Genomic DNA, 17,298 nt, shown 5'->3' with positions numbered 1-17,298 from the left:
GCAACAGTAACTCATGCCTTTGTTACCTCTCGTTTGGATTACTGTAATGAGCTCTACCTAGGGTTGCCTTTGAAAACGATTCGGAAGCGTCAACTAGTCCAGAATGCAGCGGCCTGCCTCCTCATGGGTGGCTGTAGATCTGATCGTGTCACACCCCTTTTATGGTCCCTGCACTGGCTGCCTTGTTCGCTTCTAGGTCCAATTCAAAGTACTGGTTCTCACCTATAAAACCCTTATGGGCTTAGCACCTGTATATCTCTGGGATCGCCTCTCTCAGCCAGTTGTATCCCGAACTGTGAGGTCTTCTCAGCTGGCCCTCCTTAAGTGTCTCAGTCCCTGGTGTAGTGCGTGGTGTCTGGGCCCGTAGGAGGGCCTTCTCTATGTCCACCCCTCTTCTTTGGAACACTCTTCCCCCCCAGATTCGTTCAGCCCCCTCCCTGGCTGCTTTTAAGGCCCTTCTTCAGACCCATCTGTTTCGCCAGGCATTTGTCCTTTAATTATATTATTGATTATTAATTATTATTATTTTAATTAATTGTTATTGGTTTTGTTCACTGCCTAGAGTCTTTGGAGGAGGCGGTATATAAGAACATTTTAACAAATAAATAAATAAAAATATTTTTATACCGCCCAAAACCTACATCTCTGGGCGGTTTACAACAAAACCAAATTAATGACAGCAAAAAATGTTAACACATTATTAATTAATTTTTAATTTTTCTATGCTGCCAGTAGCATGTAATGGCAGTGTACAAGTCAGAACAAAAAACTCAATATTTAAAAAGTCAGTAGTAAAAATAATGTACAGGAACAACACAAATAGCAATAAGAATCAACAGAACAGACCACAAATTAAAACCAGCAGTATCACATACTGGAATGTGATGAGCAAATAAAAAATGTCTTCACCTGTTGCCCAAACACCATCCATGGTTGTTGCCAGGCAAGTTTCTCTGGGGTGAGCATTCCAGAGATGGAATACCATAACTGAGAAGGCCCTTTCACTAGTCACTACGCACACATAATCTCAGAGAGTGGGAGGACCTGGAGAATGGACTCTAGAGAAGTACACTAGGCTTGGACAAGCTCATGGCAACCTTACATTTGCCCGCAAATGCCTTGCCCATTTACAACTCTTTAAAAAGAGGGAATCATTTACACCTTTTTACTGCTGCTTAATGGATCATAAATGCCTCCATAAATGGATCATAAATGCCTCCAGTGAGTACCCACTGAAAAAAAAAATGGAATTGTTGCCACTGATTTGTGGTTTTAAAAAATTGTAACAGTATATGCTTCTGCCTCTTCAGCACAAAGACTATGATGGCATTTCAGCTGCAAAACATGTGATAATGAATAATGAAAAGAAGGACTTCTGACCATGTACAAAGTGCTCACTCCCACATATCTGGGATTGACAGACAAGGCTTCTAGGCAGTTTTGGAAGATTAAAGGCTTTGTCTCAGAGCAAGTTCACGAGGGAAATAAATGCTGAATTATCCCTGCTGAGCTGCCAAGTTAGGCTTCTCCTAAAACTATTTTGTATTATTGGTAGGTTCAAAATGCTGCTGCCACCACCCATTTTGTCTACAGAAAACTCTCTGGGCTTGAGGTGGGATAGCTCAAGAAAAAACTCTTAATTTGGCTCTTGAACAAGTACAAAAATCTTCCACGTGCAAGCCTACCCGTGGTGAGAAAACTGATAGCTGCTGAATGTGTTTGCACCAGAGGAATCCCCCTTAGCTCTCCATTTTTCTGAGTTAAAAACCAACTCGGAGAGGCTTGTAAAAAGAAAAGAACTAAAAAAAATAGTTTTATTCAATTACTATAGACTGCTTCCATCTGAGGCTTTCTCAGCTTTTAGATTCTTTTAGTTAAGAATACTTAGTAGGATTACAAAAATAGGATGTCTTAAGAACTCCCTTCTACCTGGCAACAGCTCTCTAGGTCCCACCCACCTGGTGTGCTGACTGGCTGAGCCCTGGAGTTCACCAGCCTGTTAGTCAAGACAAGGGTTCATTTCCAATTAATTCTTTAGAGGGAGGGGGGCTGATCACTACAACAGTGACATAGCAAGACTGGAGTGGGCCTAGGGACAAATAAGTGAACATGCGCCCCCTTGCTCCCTGTCTTCTTTATTTCCCCCCTCCCCCATATATCTGTTGCAGAAAAACTGTAAGGACATGAAGAAAATAAGATTCTTAGAATGCCCTTTCCCTTCTATGCATATAATATTACACCCTCTTCATATATACACACTTAATTATGCACGCATGTTCCCCTAGCTCAGAAACATTAACATATATGCCCACTACCATGACCTGATATATGCATTAATACAAACCTAGCAATGTTCCTAACACTATTTGCCCATTCGTGCACTCTGTTTCTCTCGCACACACATACACAAGCTGTTTATTAACAAGCATGCAGGATCGGGAGTTATAGTTTAGAGCTTCTACACCTTGGAAAGGGGGTCTGAAACTTATCAAAGTTGCTCCAAGGACTCTGGATACCACATGAGAAGTAATAAGAGAGGACTTGACTTTTGGAGGCGGCAAAATATGTAAACAAAGGACAACAAAATGAGCCATGGCCAGAGGTAGCCCTATGCTTCCAGACATAAGAAAAGAGAAGCACTTAAAATAACACAATGCATACTTCTGAGAGGTTTCTCACATGCTTTCATATGGCAGCTTGCACTAGAAAGAATGGTACAAGTGTAGATACTCTGCTGGAAAATTGAACATGTACTGAAATAATGATAGGCCTAGGTACCTAAAAGGTACTTAAAGTTTAAATAGGTGATTTTGAAATGGGTGTTATGATTTCATAGTGAATACAGAGGTGCAGCCAGGTAATTTTGGACCCTGGACCTAATGGCTTACGGGGAAGCCCTTGCAAGATAAACATCCTCTCCCTGTACACACACACACACACACACACACACACACACACAGCTCCCCTGCATCCCAGATTGCTCAAGAAAAGGTAGGAATTTTAAATCTTTTACAAGAAATTCTTCACTGACCTGCAAATGCCAAATTTTGCATGGACAATCCTGCCATTTAAATTAGCTCAATTCACTACTTTTCAAAGCCACCTATTGGTGCAGCGGAGAAATGACTTGATTATCAAACCAGAGGTTGCCGGTTCAAATCCCCATTGGAATGTTTCCCAGACTATGGGAAACACCTATACCAGGCAGCAGCGATATAGGAAAATGCTGAAAGGCATAATCTCATACTACGTGGGAGGAGGCAATGGTAAACCCCTCCTGTATTCTACCAAAGACAACCACAGGGCTCTGTGGGCACCAGGAGTCGACACCAACTTGACAGCACACTTTACCTGTTGAATTTATGTATTTATTTTGTATTTTCAGAAGGAATTCTGAACATACCTATAAATATCTGATTTTGCATGGACAATCCTGCCACTCTCTTGTCTTCCTCTCTCCCTTGCAGAGGTGCTGCTAGGTACTTAAAAGATCTGGGGCATGGGTCCACTCCACAGGGCTTGGCTGAGACCCACAGCCTCGCCACATTTTGACAATTAAACACTTTCATACTCTCTAAAAGGTATCCAACACTCTTCCCCACTAGTCTGCTTCACTTATTTAAAAATGAAGATTTGAATCTTCTTTTTCTCCTGCATAAGATTTCTCCTGCAATCAACATCCACACAGCTGAGAACCAGTGTTGTGTAGTGGTTAGAGTGTTAAGATTAGGATTTGGGGACTTACATTCAAATCCTTTCCCATTAAGTCATGAAGCTCACTGTGGGAATTTAGGTAAGATACACTCACTCTCTCCTCAAACTTACCTCATAGGATTGTTGTGAGGATAAAAGTGGGAAAGAAGAACAGGTACACTACCCTTTGGGGCACAGGAGGAACTCTTTGGAGGAAGCACAGGATACTGTATGTGTTTATAACATATACATATTGATCTTGACATTTAGCCACATGCACTTCAATCCTAAGCAAGTAGACTCAGAAGCAAATTCAACTAGTTGGGTTTTTTTTACACCTATCACAGCAGCAAGAAGCCTAGTTTGATCCCTTCTATGAATTACATTTAAGCATGAAATATATGTGACTACATGTCACATATGACTATATGTCAAGCAGAAGGAAAACCACAAGTTAGCTATCAATTTAGGTTTATATATCCACCAATCTCATTTCAAACAGGACAACAGAATGGCGTACATGGAGTTATAGACATTTCTTCGGATTTACAGATAAGCATCTCAAGGCCAAGAGAGCTTTTAAAAAGACTTTCCTGTGATCTGATTTGCAAAGCCTTATTTTGAAGAAGCTTTCAAGAAGTTGGTTTATGTTAGTCCACAACAAGCTTATAAAAGACACAGTTTGTAAGTTATTTATATACTGTTACAAACAAAAAACAAAATAAAATAGTAAATATTATAAGAAAAGTATACATGAGAACCTTTTTCTCATGTATTTTGATATATAAGCCACTCTGAGAACTTTGATTTTAAAAAGCAATATATTAATATTTTAATAATAAAAGGCAAAGACATAAGGGGAAAAACACACACACACACCCCAGATTAAGGCTATATAATAAGCAGACAGTCTTTTCGATTTGGCGAGTGGGGAAAGCCTCTTGGGCTCTTGGAAGTACCCAGGACTCTGTGGGCCCAGGGACATTTGTCCTCCCTTGCTCTATTATAGCTACACCCCTGCTTCTAGACATTAGTTTTCCTGACTGGGGCAGGCCGTGATACATCTCAATTTGCAAATTACAGGTGGACCTCATTATCTGCGGATTCCACATCCGCGGATCCGCAGTCGGGGAAAAGACACTTGACCTAGGCATACCGGGGGTGGAGGGAGATAACATGCTGACATCACATATCCGTGGGTCGGAAGTGGCTGGAAATTACTGCAGAGGTCATTTCCAGGTGCCATTTTCTTCGACAGAGCCACAAAATGGCTCCCGTCTTTGTAAAAATAAATAAATAAATGGGGGCACTACCAATTTCCGGCTGATTTGGGGGCACAGCACAACTCAAGGGGAACAGCAGCGCATGGTAAGAAGCTCCCCCATATGAAATTCGGCCAATTTTCAGCTGACCGGAAACCTACCCCACAATCCCACAGACCCAATGACTCGATATTCGTGGTTTCTATATCCACGGTGCAGCCCGGGATGATACCCCAGTAAATATCGTGGTTCTCCTGTAATCACAATAGCTGACATCCAAAGCAACACTATGTTCAAAGAAGTTGCTCTGAACTCGGACAACGTCTTCCCAAGCAGCAGAGTACACATGCAGAAGGATGAATTTTAACTGCTCTGCCCTGTCTCTCTAAGTGCTCCTAGCCTTCCAGTAATATATCCCTGAAGGTTACACAACCCTCAGGGATGTATTTCTAGAAGGCGAAAATCACTCCACCCCAACCTCATCTGCTCAGACTCTAGATGAATTCAGAGCAGTCTCTCTGCATAGACACAGCTCCGCTGAGTTCACAAATTGCTGTTCTGGATCAGTGTTCCCTCTAAGGCGTACGCACATGCACGCGCTCACCAGTTTTTTTAATGTCCGCTCAGTTAATTTTAGATCCTGCTCTATTTCTATTCTTGAAATAGAAAGGCCCCATTCTGAATGCATGTGTGCACACATTGCCTGCCACCCAGAACAAAACTCATTCCACACACAGGTGGAAAAAATTAGAGAGAACACTGCTCTGGATGTCAGCCACTGTTTCTGAGCACCGGTTACCAAAACCACAGGCTGGAAAATGTTGCTTTTCTGAAGAGCATTTTCTGATATTTTACTTTTACAGTTGAGAGAAACCAGCAAGAGATGAAAAGATAAACATAAGGACAAGAGAAATGTTGCAGTTAATTGTCAGAAAGGCTACTACACCCAAATAAATCTAGGCATACACAGTTATTTTTCCATATGATTAATATAAACCCTGGCATTAACCCATTACTTATACTCCTAATTAGCTCTCTAATTATTCTGAAAGTCCCATTTGTAGTTAACCAGGGTGTCTAACAGTTGTGAAGGGGCAATCTTGCTCACTCTTTTATCCAATGGTCCTTGAGAAAATCCATCAAAGAAAATGGCTCGCAGGCATGGATTAGAGCACTTATCCAAGCACTGATTAGCAGACGCAAAATGGAATTTGCCCATGTTATTTAGGAAGATATGCAAGCTACAAAACAAATGCAGATACTGTACAAACCATGTTGTTATGAAGGGTTGTAGCAAATACTATAAGGAACACAGGAAGTTGCCTTCTACTGAAAGACCACTGAACCATCTAGCTCAGTATTGTCTACACTGACTGGCAGCAACTCTCCAAGGTTTCAGGTCCGAGTCTTTGCCAGTCCTAACTGGGGATGCCAGAGTTTGCAGTAGTCGGTATCACAATTTATCTCTTCACTAACTCACAGCTGATATTAAGGACTCGTTTACATGAAATGTGAAAGGGATATAACAAATTGTTATATATTGGATGATGCAAGGACTTCCATTTCTAACTACTCTGTGAGCATTTAGCACTGCAAATAAAAGCCCTCCCATAGGAAGCTACCATATACTGAGTCAGACCATTGGTCTATCTAGCTCAGTATTGTTTTCACAGACTGGCAGTGGCTTCTCCAAGGTTGCAGGCAGGAATCTCTCTCAGCCCTATCTTGGAGATGCTAGGGAGGGAACTTGGAACTTTCTGCTCTTCCCAGAGCGGCTCCATCCACTTAAGGGCAGTGGCGTAACTAGGGAAAACGGCGCCCAGAGCAAGCACTGAAATTGCACCCCCCCACCGCACCCCCGCGCCACCCCCAACATACATCTGACTGACACACATGTTTCAGAAAACTTTTATTTTAAAAATTTTAAAAATTACAAAAATTACCAATATCATACATGTGGTCAAGCTCCTATTTACCACTTCAGATTTATTTTTTAAAACTATCCAAATTGTGGGGCTATCATTAATTTGTTTGGATAGCTCAGGTTAAAATGCTGGAAAATGACAAATTTCAGTATGCTGGGGCTCATGAAATCCCCAAATATTATGCGGAGTTGTACTTGGAAAAACTAAAAGAAGTGCCTGCCTAATTCTCTGCTATGCATTGTGGCATTACGATTACATAAGTTTTAAAAATAAATGGAGAATTTGACTTTTCCCAGATACTCTGAAAATAATTAAATGATATGCAGAGTAAACTGTGTCACTGCTTGGAATATATTCTAGTATTTCAGAAAGACAGTAAAAATGAGAGAAAGAGCAAGAAACTCCCAGTGGGCCTTAATACTAAGGTCTGCAAAGTTTCCCCCTCCTCCCACTGATCTCTAGGGCCTCACAGGCACCATTTGAGCATGTGTGGTGGTCATTTTTTAAACTATTTTTCTTTTTTAAAAAATGGCCTCTGAAAACAAAATGGCCACTGTGCATGCTCAAATGGCCTCTGCGAGGCGTGGCATGCCCTAGGGCCTCACAGAGGCCATTTGAGCATGCCCAGTGGCCATTTTGTTTTTGGTGGCCATTTTTAAAAAATTATTTAATTTTAAGAAATTGCGCCCCCCCTTCAAGTGGCGCCCGGGGCACGTGCCCCCCCTGCCCCCTATAGATACGCCCCTGCTTAAGGGAATATCTTACAGTGCTCACACACTTCTAGTCTCCCATTAATATGCAACCCTGCTTAGCTAAGGGGACAAGTCATGCTTGCTACCACAAGACCAGCTCTCCTCTCCATACTCTAGGACAGGACTGCACAACTTTGGCATTCTAGCTGGTTCTGCAATGCCTATCATTCCCAGCTACAGGGGCCAATAGGAATAATGTGAGTTGTAATCCAAGATCTGCAGGAGGGCCAAAGTTATGCAGCTTTGCTCTAAAATATAAAAACAACAGTTTATCCTATTTGCAACACTTTTGGAATATAACATGGAGCGTAACCCTTCCTCACACTAGACTAAGATGTAAGTATCTGACAAATCAGTGATTAGTACCTGTGGAAACAAGGTGTGTGCTTTAAGATGCTTGTCAGAAAGACTTTACTGAGCATCTTAACATAAACTCTATGAATCTAGTATAAAAATAGTTTTTCCACTACTTACCTTTCAAAAGGATGAAATTTTTAGCCTCCTTTTTGCAGGTGCAATTAGTACCTGTATATTTTGATACATAAAACGAACAGCCAAAGTAAATTAAATGTGTTCCAATTTTGTTTGCACTTCAAAAATAACTGGTAGAAGTATAAAGGTAAGTGCAGATTTTATAGATGCAAACTGTACCTGCAAGAGGGAAATGGCTTTTTAAAATAGGTATTTCTTATTGCATTCATTTGCTGTCATTTGCTATGTCTCAGTGGCAATTGTGGCACAGCAGAAATACAGCTGACTGACAGCAAATTGCATTCACCAAGATGCCATAGCCTAGTTAACTGGATAGCGAAAACTCTGCTAACCTCAGACCACATTGCTGAGAAACAGAAATCAATAAATTCTCTATGATGATCCACATCATCATATAATAGTAGCACAATCTTTTAGTGGACCTTGATTCCCCAAACTGTTCATTATGCTTGCCCAAAATGAAACCAAACCAAAACTCATATTTTCAGTGAGCAGTGTTGATCTTTTCCCCCTTCTTCTATATATATTTATCGTTATATATAATGAAGATCTGTTTCTCTTTCTGTTATGTTCTAAAATATGTGCCAAAACTAAGAACAATATCAAGGGTTTGTTTGTTTTTTAAACCTAAGATATTAGTAATATTTCTATTCCATCATTTCTTCAAAGAGTGCAGGGTGGCATACAAGCCTCCTAGTTTTATCATTACAACAACCTAACAAGGTAGGTTAGGCAACTAGTTAATGAGGTCATTCACACAATCAAAAACTGTCTTCAACCCGGGTTTGGGAGCTGTGTGTGCTCCCAGTTTTTGGTTGTGTGGAAGAAAGGTTGGAGGAAAACCTGGGTAGAAGTGATTGTGAGGCGGGTCTCACGATCCGTGAGACCCGCTTTCGCTGAAACTGCGGGGAGGGAGCCCTGGGCAGCTGGATCGGCCGCCCACACGATTGCCGGCTCCATGATAGAGCTGGTGGGGGCTGGGGAGAGCAGGGGCTGTGCGGCCCCCGGAAGCCCCAGTATGCCCTGCGCAAGCGTGCAGAGCACACTGGGAAGACTCCCAGAGCCGGAAGGTGGCTTTTCGCCTCCCGGTCAGGGGTCTACTCTTGAGTAGCCGCACCGCGGATCTGCAGCTACTCACGAGCAGATAGCCGGGGTTTGTGGAGTGCTCACTCCGCAAAGCTGGGCTAAGGGGCAGGCTACTTGAGCGGGTTAGCCGCTCAAGAACCACCGGGCTTGCTTGCGAGCCCGGTGGTTCTTAAGATTAACAAAAATCAGGCTAGGCTCTCCTAGCCCTATTTTTGTTAATCGTGAGAATAGTCTCTGTTTTTAAACAAGGTAGGTGGAAAACCTGGGTAGAAGTGATTGTGTGGAAGCAAGGTAGGTGGAAAACCTGGGTAGCTTTTCCTCCCACCTTGCTGCCACACAATCACTTCTACCCAGGTTTTCCTATAACCTTGCTTCCACACAACCAAAATTTGGGAGCACACACACAGCTTTCCAACCTGGGTAGAACTCAGTTTTTGATTGTGTGAATGACCTCAATGACTGTCCCAAGCACCCCAGGGTTTTCAGACATCAGGCTTTACCACGAGTTTACTGCGAGGCTCTACTGCAAGTTCAAAGTTGCCAAAAAAAAACCTACACAAAAAGTGGGTTTTTAAAAAAAAAAAAAAACAACCCTAGATATAAATCAGGCTACACTCTAATGTGCAATGAAAAACCCAAATTGTGTGTGAAGTGCTTTCCAATAGCTCGAAGGGACTTCAGGGTAAATCTGGCTGATATGTGAACACACACCTCAATTCTGAATAAGATGAAAGCTAAAAGCCCTGTATGAAAAACACCCGAGTGAGCTTCATAGCTGAGCTAGGGATGCTCCCCATTCCTAGTCCAACTCTCTAACCATTACATTGTAAGGCAGGGGTGTCAAACCCAAATCTGGTGGTGGGCCAGATTAGATTCCAGTCTACAGCTGTGGGGCCACAGACTCTTACCACCTTCTGTTACTTCGGGCCCACCTCGCACCACCTTCTGTCCCACCTTCTCCCCTCCCCGCTCTTTCTTTCATTCCCTTCCTTCCTTTCTCTCTTATTATTTATTTATTAGATTTCTATACCGCCCTTCCAAAAATGGCTCAGGGCGGTTTACATAGAGAAACAACAAATAAGATGGCTCCCTGTCCCCAAAGGGCTCACAATCTAAAAAGAAACATAAGCTAGACACCAGCAACAGTCACTGGAGATACTGTGCTGGGGGTGGATAGGGCCAGTTACTCTCTTCCTGCTAAATAAAGAGAATCGCCACGTTAAAAGGTGCCTCTTTGCCAAGCTGGCAGAGGTCTCTTGTCCCAATGCAGTACTTTTACATTGGAATATGCTCAGGGAAAATTTAAATATTTTGTGGGTAGTTTTTGGAAGAAATTCTGACCATTATACTTCCCAAAGACCAGAGAGAGAGAGAGAAGCAGAGAGAAAGTGGGTGGGGGAAGCTTAGCAAGAGGGAGAGAGAGAGAGAGAGAGAAAGGCAGGATTGACAAGAAGAGGGGAGGGAGGGGTGAAGGGGATGGAAGAGGGGGAGAGAAATACTGCCAGTGGAGGGCGGGGGGTGGGGAGGAAGCCAGCCAGTACTTTGGAGAGGGGAAAGGAAGGAGCAGCTCCAGCAGAAGAAAGAAGCCAGCCAACATTTGGGATGCCACCGCTTCTATGGAGGGGGGAAGGAAAGAGTTTTGCTATGCGTGGGGGTGGGTGGGAAGGAAGCCGCTGGTGCTTTGGTGCTGGGTGCGGGGAGGAAGGAAGGTCGGAAAGAGCTGCGTGGTCTGGATCTGGCCCTCGGGCCGGAGGTGTGACAGCCCTGTTCTAAGGGTTCTGTACAGAGAGCAAAAGTCTGTAAAAGACATAGTTTGGTTAAATTGTGTGTCCAAATGACTTCATATTTATCTTTAAACCTTTCCTTTCTCTTCTTAGGCTGCCTCTTTGCATCAATCAACTCAGAAAGTAACAATCTTAGGTTAACACTGAGTTAGCAATTGCACCCACTATCGATCCCTGAGAAATCAGTAGGTAGATCTGGATCTACTGGTAGACCTCAAAGTGATTTGTAATAGATCAGTATGCATTTCTAACTAATTTGACAAAAGATGTCCCCATCCCCCTGCCCCGACAAATTGGGTTGCTGGAATGAAGGAAGTTCTGGGAGAAACCTGGAATGCACTTTTTTCTTTTTTTTGAGTTCTTGTACTCAAAACATACTTCTAGATGCTCAAAAGCATCCTGTTCCTTAATTCTAAGTGCATGCCTGCCCCAAGACAACATTATGCACTTGGTTTCAACTGGTGGATCTAGTAAAAAACAAAGTAGTCCCACAAGTCTACCCAATCCAAACTACACTACATACAGTACAGTATATCAGTTTTATTCTAGTTTAAAAAGCCTCGTTTCCCCGCAAGCAGCCTGACAATTATAGTTTGCTAAGGTACTAAGAATTATCTGTTAGGAATTCTAATGCACCTTCAAAACCAACATCCAGAGTCTTTTGGGAGATGGAATGTGTTAAAGGCAGTATAATTTTGTAGTATTTTTTCCATAATGTTCTCTCATTCACAACAGTAGTGGAAGTATGGGGGGGGGGAGGGGGTAGGTCTAGATCAACCAAGTGGGACAGAAAATATTCTTGTGATACAAGATGCCGGTCCTTCCTCACTAATACATGGATGCTAATACATCCATTCAGCTACCCCAAGACAGAACTAAGGATAAATAGATTATTCTAAGCCCTGATCTTAACCTAGCCTTCCTTGAGTACATGGACAAAATTGAGTGAAGAGGACCCAAAGAGTTACAAATATAATTTACAATACAAAATGTGCTAGTTTGGGGTGACATGCATGTCACCTAAAACTAGAGCAATTCAGGTCTACTTCTGCTGTGAGCTGGATAGATTTTTTATTTATTTTTTAGCAATCTGGAAGCTTGTATGTAACAGAGGCTGTAATTAAAGAAATGGAAGAAGCCTCCTACCCAGAGATCGCCGCTAGCTTTTGGTGTGCCTGATAGGCGATCTCGCATCCTTTGGTTCGAGTCTTCTGCATTTCAGCATGTAAAGATGGACAACTGACTGAGACGTCCCCAATGGAAATGACCAACTCACGGTACAAGGCCACCTGGGTGTTGAAATCCTGGACAAGCTGGAAAATAAAAATAAAAATAAAATGCTATTTATTAACATAAGGCACTTCTTTACCCTGGGAGATAAAGAAATAGTTCTAACAATTCTCCTCCAGCAAAGCTTAAGCTTGCCCCGTTTGAATTCAAAACAGGACAAGGATCAGCCCCAATGATGTCATGAATGATCAAGGATGTTGTGGGAGTTGCCCTTCATACACTCAGAATATTCTTTTGCAGTGGGGTGGGGTGGGGAGCGGAAATTCCACAAGGACTAAGCCTTTGAAAGTGTTCTTGAATCTTGAAGCAGGCATAGATAACAGCTTCTCTTCCCCCGGAAGCAAGGGGTTATTTTATCCTGAAAGACTATAGTGTTTCCAGAAATAGTTCCCTCCCTTTCCCACTGGTTTGCAATTTGTTGTCCATCTAGGGAGTGGAATGTGTCATTCATTTCTGCAGTGGAAATCTTGGTAGTTTTAAAATAATTTCCCTCTTGCATATAACACTATTTTCACTAGACTCGAGAATCTGAGCTTGATAGTTTTAATATAGAAAAAGCCCTTGCCACTTTGGCTTGTGTAAAACAAGGAGACAGGCAAACAGATAACCCTCTTGAGCTGAAGTACTTTGAACCTGCACTGAACTACCAAACTCATTTTTACACTTCTGGAAAAATTATTACAAGCACAGTACTATCGAGATTACAGTACTATCTTTTTTGTTCAATGAAACGACTGTTGCTGAATCTTTCATTATTATTTCTTATGTGGTAACAAAACAAAGGCGACTGTGATCTGGAACAAGAAAAAGCACTAAGAACTTACTTTAATATGTTTCCTTGGGGAAGAAGCAACAATATAGATCCTGCCAGATTTGTCCAGTGTTTGACCTTAATTCTCAAACTATCATAAAACAAAGACAACTGAATCCCTTCCAAGTGCACCATGATAATACCAGGATAATCATGGATCCTGCATGCCTCAGAAACTTGCTCTCACAGGTGTATGTTAGCTGTGTATGGGGCAATAATGTCCAATTATATTATTAAAACAATTATGTTCCAACTAAACATATTACTGTTGCTATCAGCATTTGGCTAAAATACAGCACACATTATCTTGTAGATCGGGTAATCGGAATTCTGGCTCTCTCTCACACAGTGGCAAGGAATTACAATGAAAGTGGGATTATCCACCCAATATGTTCAGGCCCCAAGATATCACAATGTTATGGAGGGGAAATTAATCTTCCATGTAGATCCTTCCAGCCCTGAAAATCCTTTGGCCTAAGCAGAGGAAAGATGGATTTGATTGATAAAGTGCCCAAAGCAGGCTTTAGCAACACTGAACCTCAACAGCACTTCTGTGCACCTTTCAGGACTGTATTAGAACTTCAAGGAGGCCAGCTTTCTACTTTTTTAAAGGTTAATTTTCCTGTTTTCATGGCTGCAGAACTGAGTTTAAAAAATGCCAGAATTAAAAATGGCCATGATTGAAAACAAGGAGGCTACTAAAAAGCAGTTCAAATGGATTTATTTTCAGATCTCATGATTTCTAAGTTCAAATATCAAGGTGTTTTAAGGACCAAGTTCTATTTTGCACAATTGAAGGTGAGAATTTTAGAATTAAGAACACTGTACAGTAAATGTAACTGTTCCACCAAATGGCACGAGGTAGGATCATCAAAAGTATATTGCAAATTGTGCAAATTACATGGATCTCAAATATGTCAATTAGGTTAAATTAGTCCTGTTAGCCTTTACCACTGAACAAAAGTGCCCAACACAGGCCCAACATATCATGACAATTTTAACAACATGGCCACAAAACAGAGACACTGGATACCATGTCTGGTATTTGGACAGTAAGAATCCTAAACAGAATATAGGTACAATGACTACAGTACTATCCAATATAGCAGATATCCAACACAGCCCCCAACATTAGAGGGGGAACGTAAAACAAACACTCCAAATTTTCCCTGGTTTATCTGCGAAGAAATAAACCTCCTCTAACTTCATTTATTCTTCTTACTTACTTGTTACAAGTTCAGTGCTTAGAAGAAAAGAAAAACTCAGACTTGTAGCTCTTAAGTTCTACATAATGATGGATGATGAGTTTGTTTTCCAATTGATGCCCAAGTCAGGGATTTGGTGCATCTGTACTGTCTACAGTTATTCTAACTATAAACATTAAAATAGAAAGGAGACAAGGCCGCAAAGTGGCAGATTCCAAGAGCCTCTACCTATCTGGGCAAATTAAAAACCAATGGCCAGATCTTTCCTATTAAAAAATCTAGTAGGGCATAATTTTTAAGCTGGTTTTTATCCTGCATAATGCTGAAGCTTGATCTGTGTGCATGCACAAAATGGCTTTTTTAAAGTGTTCCCATAAGATATCTCAATAAACGGTTTTGATATGCTCAGAAGTGTAATATTAGTTTTACTGCAATGTCTGGCATAGCAATCGTGGTGAACCCAAATGATGTGAGTTTTCGAAGCACACAAGTTCACTCGGATTTGGGGAGATGACACTTGTGACAGATGTGTCCCTTACTGATCATAAAGACTGAAAAGGTGTGTGTGTGGGAGGGTGAACTGGTTCTCAGATTGACAATATTCAACAAAATCAAGGTGGTATCTCAACTGGCTGCCAGACTGCTTGGCATTATGGTGGTGGGATGCTAAAATACACACCACTGTTTTTGCGGCCACCCCACCCGCCGCTCCGCACAGAAGCTATACACGCTACACTTGATCTCTGTTTAGCCAGCATTGGGGGGAGGGAGCACACTGGAGTTGAATTTTATCGGAGTCTGGTGAGCTACAGGTGCTTGGTCTGGATTTTTGCGGCATGGCGCCACCGGATGCATGGGATCTAGAATGTTTTGCCATGTTCTAGGAGCCTAGTCGGTTGTTCTCTACTTCGGCCGGACTCCCTTGGTCATGAACCCGTAACCCTTCCTCCCCGTCCCCTCTTCCCGGCCACACTGTTGTCATTTTCATAAATTCGGGCTACAGTCCAAAATTAGCTCGATTCCCCGCACTTCCTTTCCGCACGTCGCTAAACATCCCTTCTATTTAAGCCATTACGACTTGAGCAAAAGGGGTGTCAACTCAAAATGCGGACTGCAGTTTTAAAAATAGTGCAACTGCACGTGATCGGAATAGACAAGGCGGGGAGAGGGACAGCAGGGGAGGAGAGGAGTGGCCCGAACCGCAAACAACAAAAACGCGTCCCAAAAGGTGGGGGGAAGGGGGGAGCGCAGTTGCGTGTCACCCACCATCTTGCAGTCATCCAGCGCTCTCTGGGTCTTGTAGGCGCCCTCCGAGGTGCTACCTCTGCGTTCACAGTCCCTGCTGTGCAGCGGCGTTTTGCTGATCTGGAAGATGGAGCCCGTGGACTTGGGGCGCTTTTTGCGCCCATTCGGTGCAGAACTCATTCACACACACATCCACCAAGCAAAAGCCGCTACTACACTGAGCCCAGCCGGGGCGGGCAACGATTTTCCACCGCGCCAGCCCCCGCCGGCGGCGGCAGCAGCAGCACCACCGCGTCGATGAGTCCAGAGGGATCCAGAATCACTTGATGCCCCTGCCCTCGCTCCCCTCACAGATGCGATGATGGCTGCTTTGGCCCCTGGGTGCCTTCCGCTTGCAAGGGGGCAGCCGAGGAGGTGGAAGCCAGTGAGGCAGCCGTGCCTTGCAGCATCTCTTCTTCTTCGGCTACAGCAACGAGGTCGGGCCGAGGGATGCTAAACAACTTCTTCCCTTCAAGAGCAGTAGCAGCAGCATTTCACTCCCTGGAGCGATCGCTTCTCGCGGAGCCTGCTTGCCTCTTCCTCCTCCTCCTCCTCTCCGCCCGCGATCGCCAGAGACGGTAAATCCAAGGGCGCTTTACAAAACAGCGCTTCCATTCAGAAGGGAGGAGGGAAACGCAGCCCTTTCCAAGAGCCCTGCGCGGTTGCCAGTGGAGCCGCCGCTTTGTGTCCTCCAAACAGAGAGAGCCGCACCAGCTTCTGGCGGCCCCCCTCCCTCCCCGCCGCTGCAGAAGAGAAAGGGAGCGGATGCATGTGCGCGTGTGTATATGAGTCGGAGTGGGACGCGCGCAGGCGCAGCGCCTCGATGTGGGGATTCGTTTCCCGGGCTCTAATTGTTCAGCTCTAGTGGCTCGCCTTGAGCCGCTCTCCGAAGGCTCCTGGGCTGAAGAGCTCGACGGGAAGAAGGAGCCGGAGGAAGCGGGGCGGGGGAGTACGAAGTCTGCCCCTGCAGCCTCTCTGACAACGCGCAGCTCCTTTTGCGCCGTTTTCGGTGCGCCGTCGGTAGTAATATAACCCACACGCAACACCGGCCTCAAAGAGTCGTTTACCGCTTATACTCCTTGGGATTGATCTTTGCAGATTTGGACTGCGATGAATCAAAGGACACCTGGGCCGGGGCAGATGATGAACCGTCAGCTGGGACCCCACAAGGCTCATTTCACCCCTTTCCTTCCAGCTGCTATCACAGAGAAGCAAGGCACAGAATTAGGTCAACCGGTGTGTGCCCTCCAGATCATGGGGTGTCACAAACAAAGAGCAGGTGGTTTGCAGTCAGGTACTTATGCAGGAGATGGGTCAAGAATGCTCCTGAGGAGCCAGCCCACTCCTCAGGAAGCAAGCACCAGGCTGGCTTTCCCTGACCCCTTGATCCCAACTCTGAAATCAACCATAATAGAGAGAGTGTAAGCAGGAATTCTGCACAAGCAACCTGAGAGAAAAGGTGGCACGGTGGACTTAGCCATATGGGCATCCCATGTGACCAATGAAAATGATGCTCTTCCCCACTCCCCTCTGTACACAGACCTTTCAAACAGACACTTGCAAATGCTATGGAATGATTCAGTACTGACAGCACAAAAGCTTTCTCTTCTGCATCATGTGTGCACCAATCTCTTTCAAAATGTGGATGTGGCTTCAAGGTGCAGTTTTGTTTGAGGATTTTTTCTTTGAAAAACACCACCACCACCACCAAAAG

General features: G+C 43.7%; 1 protein-coding gene across 4 annotated transcripts in view; it reads right to left on the bottom strand.

Annotated features, from left to right (window-relative positions):
• The window catches only part of RGS7BP (regulator of G protein signaling 7 binding protein), a 99,384-nt gene extending 82,891 nt beyond the window's left edge, over positions 1–16,493 (bottom strand). Inside the window, exons 1-2 of one of the 4 annotated variants that reach the window (XM_053297137.1) lie at positions 15,567–16,493; positions 12,141–12,307 (exon numbers count right to left, since the gene is read on the bottom strand). In XM_053297137.1, coding sequence (XP_053153112.1) covers positions 12,141–12,307; positions 15,567–15,725 — 326 coding nt within the window. In that variant the 5' untranslated portion in view covers positions 15,726–16,493. Of the gene's footprint in view, positions 1–222; positions 356–8,106; positions 8,158–12,140; positions 12,308–15,566 lie in introns of those variants that run through there. The other 3 variants (XM_053297133.1, XM_053297134.1, XM_053297135.1) reach the window with 3 other exon arrangements.
• Positions 16,494–17,298: the final 805 nt, after the last annotated feature.

Source organism: Hemicordylus capensis, chromosome 2, assembly GCF_027244095.1.
Source record: "Hemicordylus capensis ecotype Gifberg chromosome 2, rHemCap1.1.pri, whole genome shotgun sequence".
NCBI classification, from domain to species: Eukaryota; Metazoa; Chordata; class Lepidosauria; order Squamata; family Cordylidae; genus Hemicordylus; species Hemicordylus capensis.
This window is presented reverse-complemented; position numbering and strand designations above follow the sequence as displayed.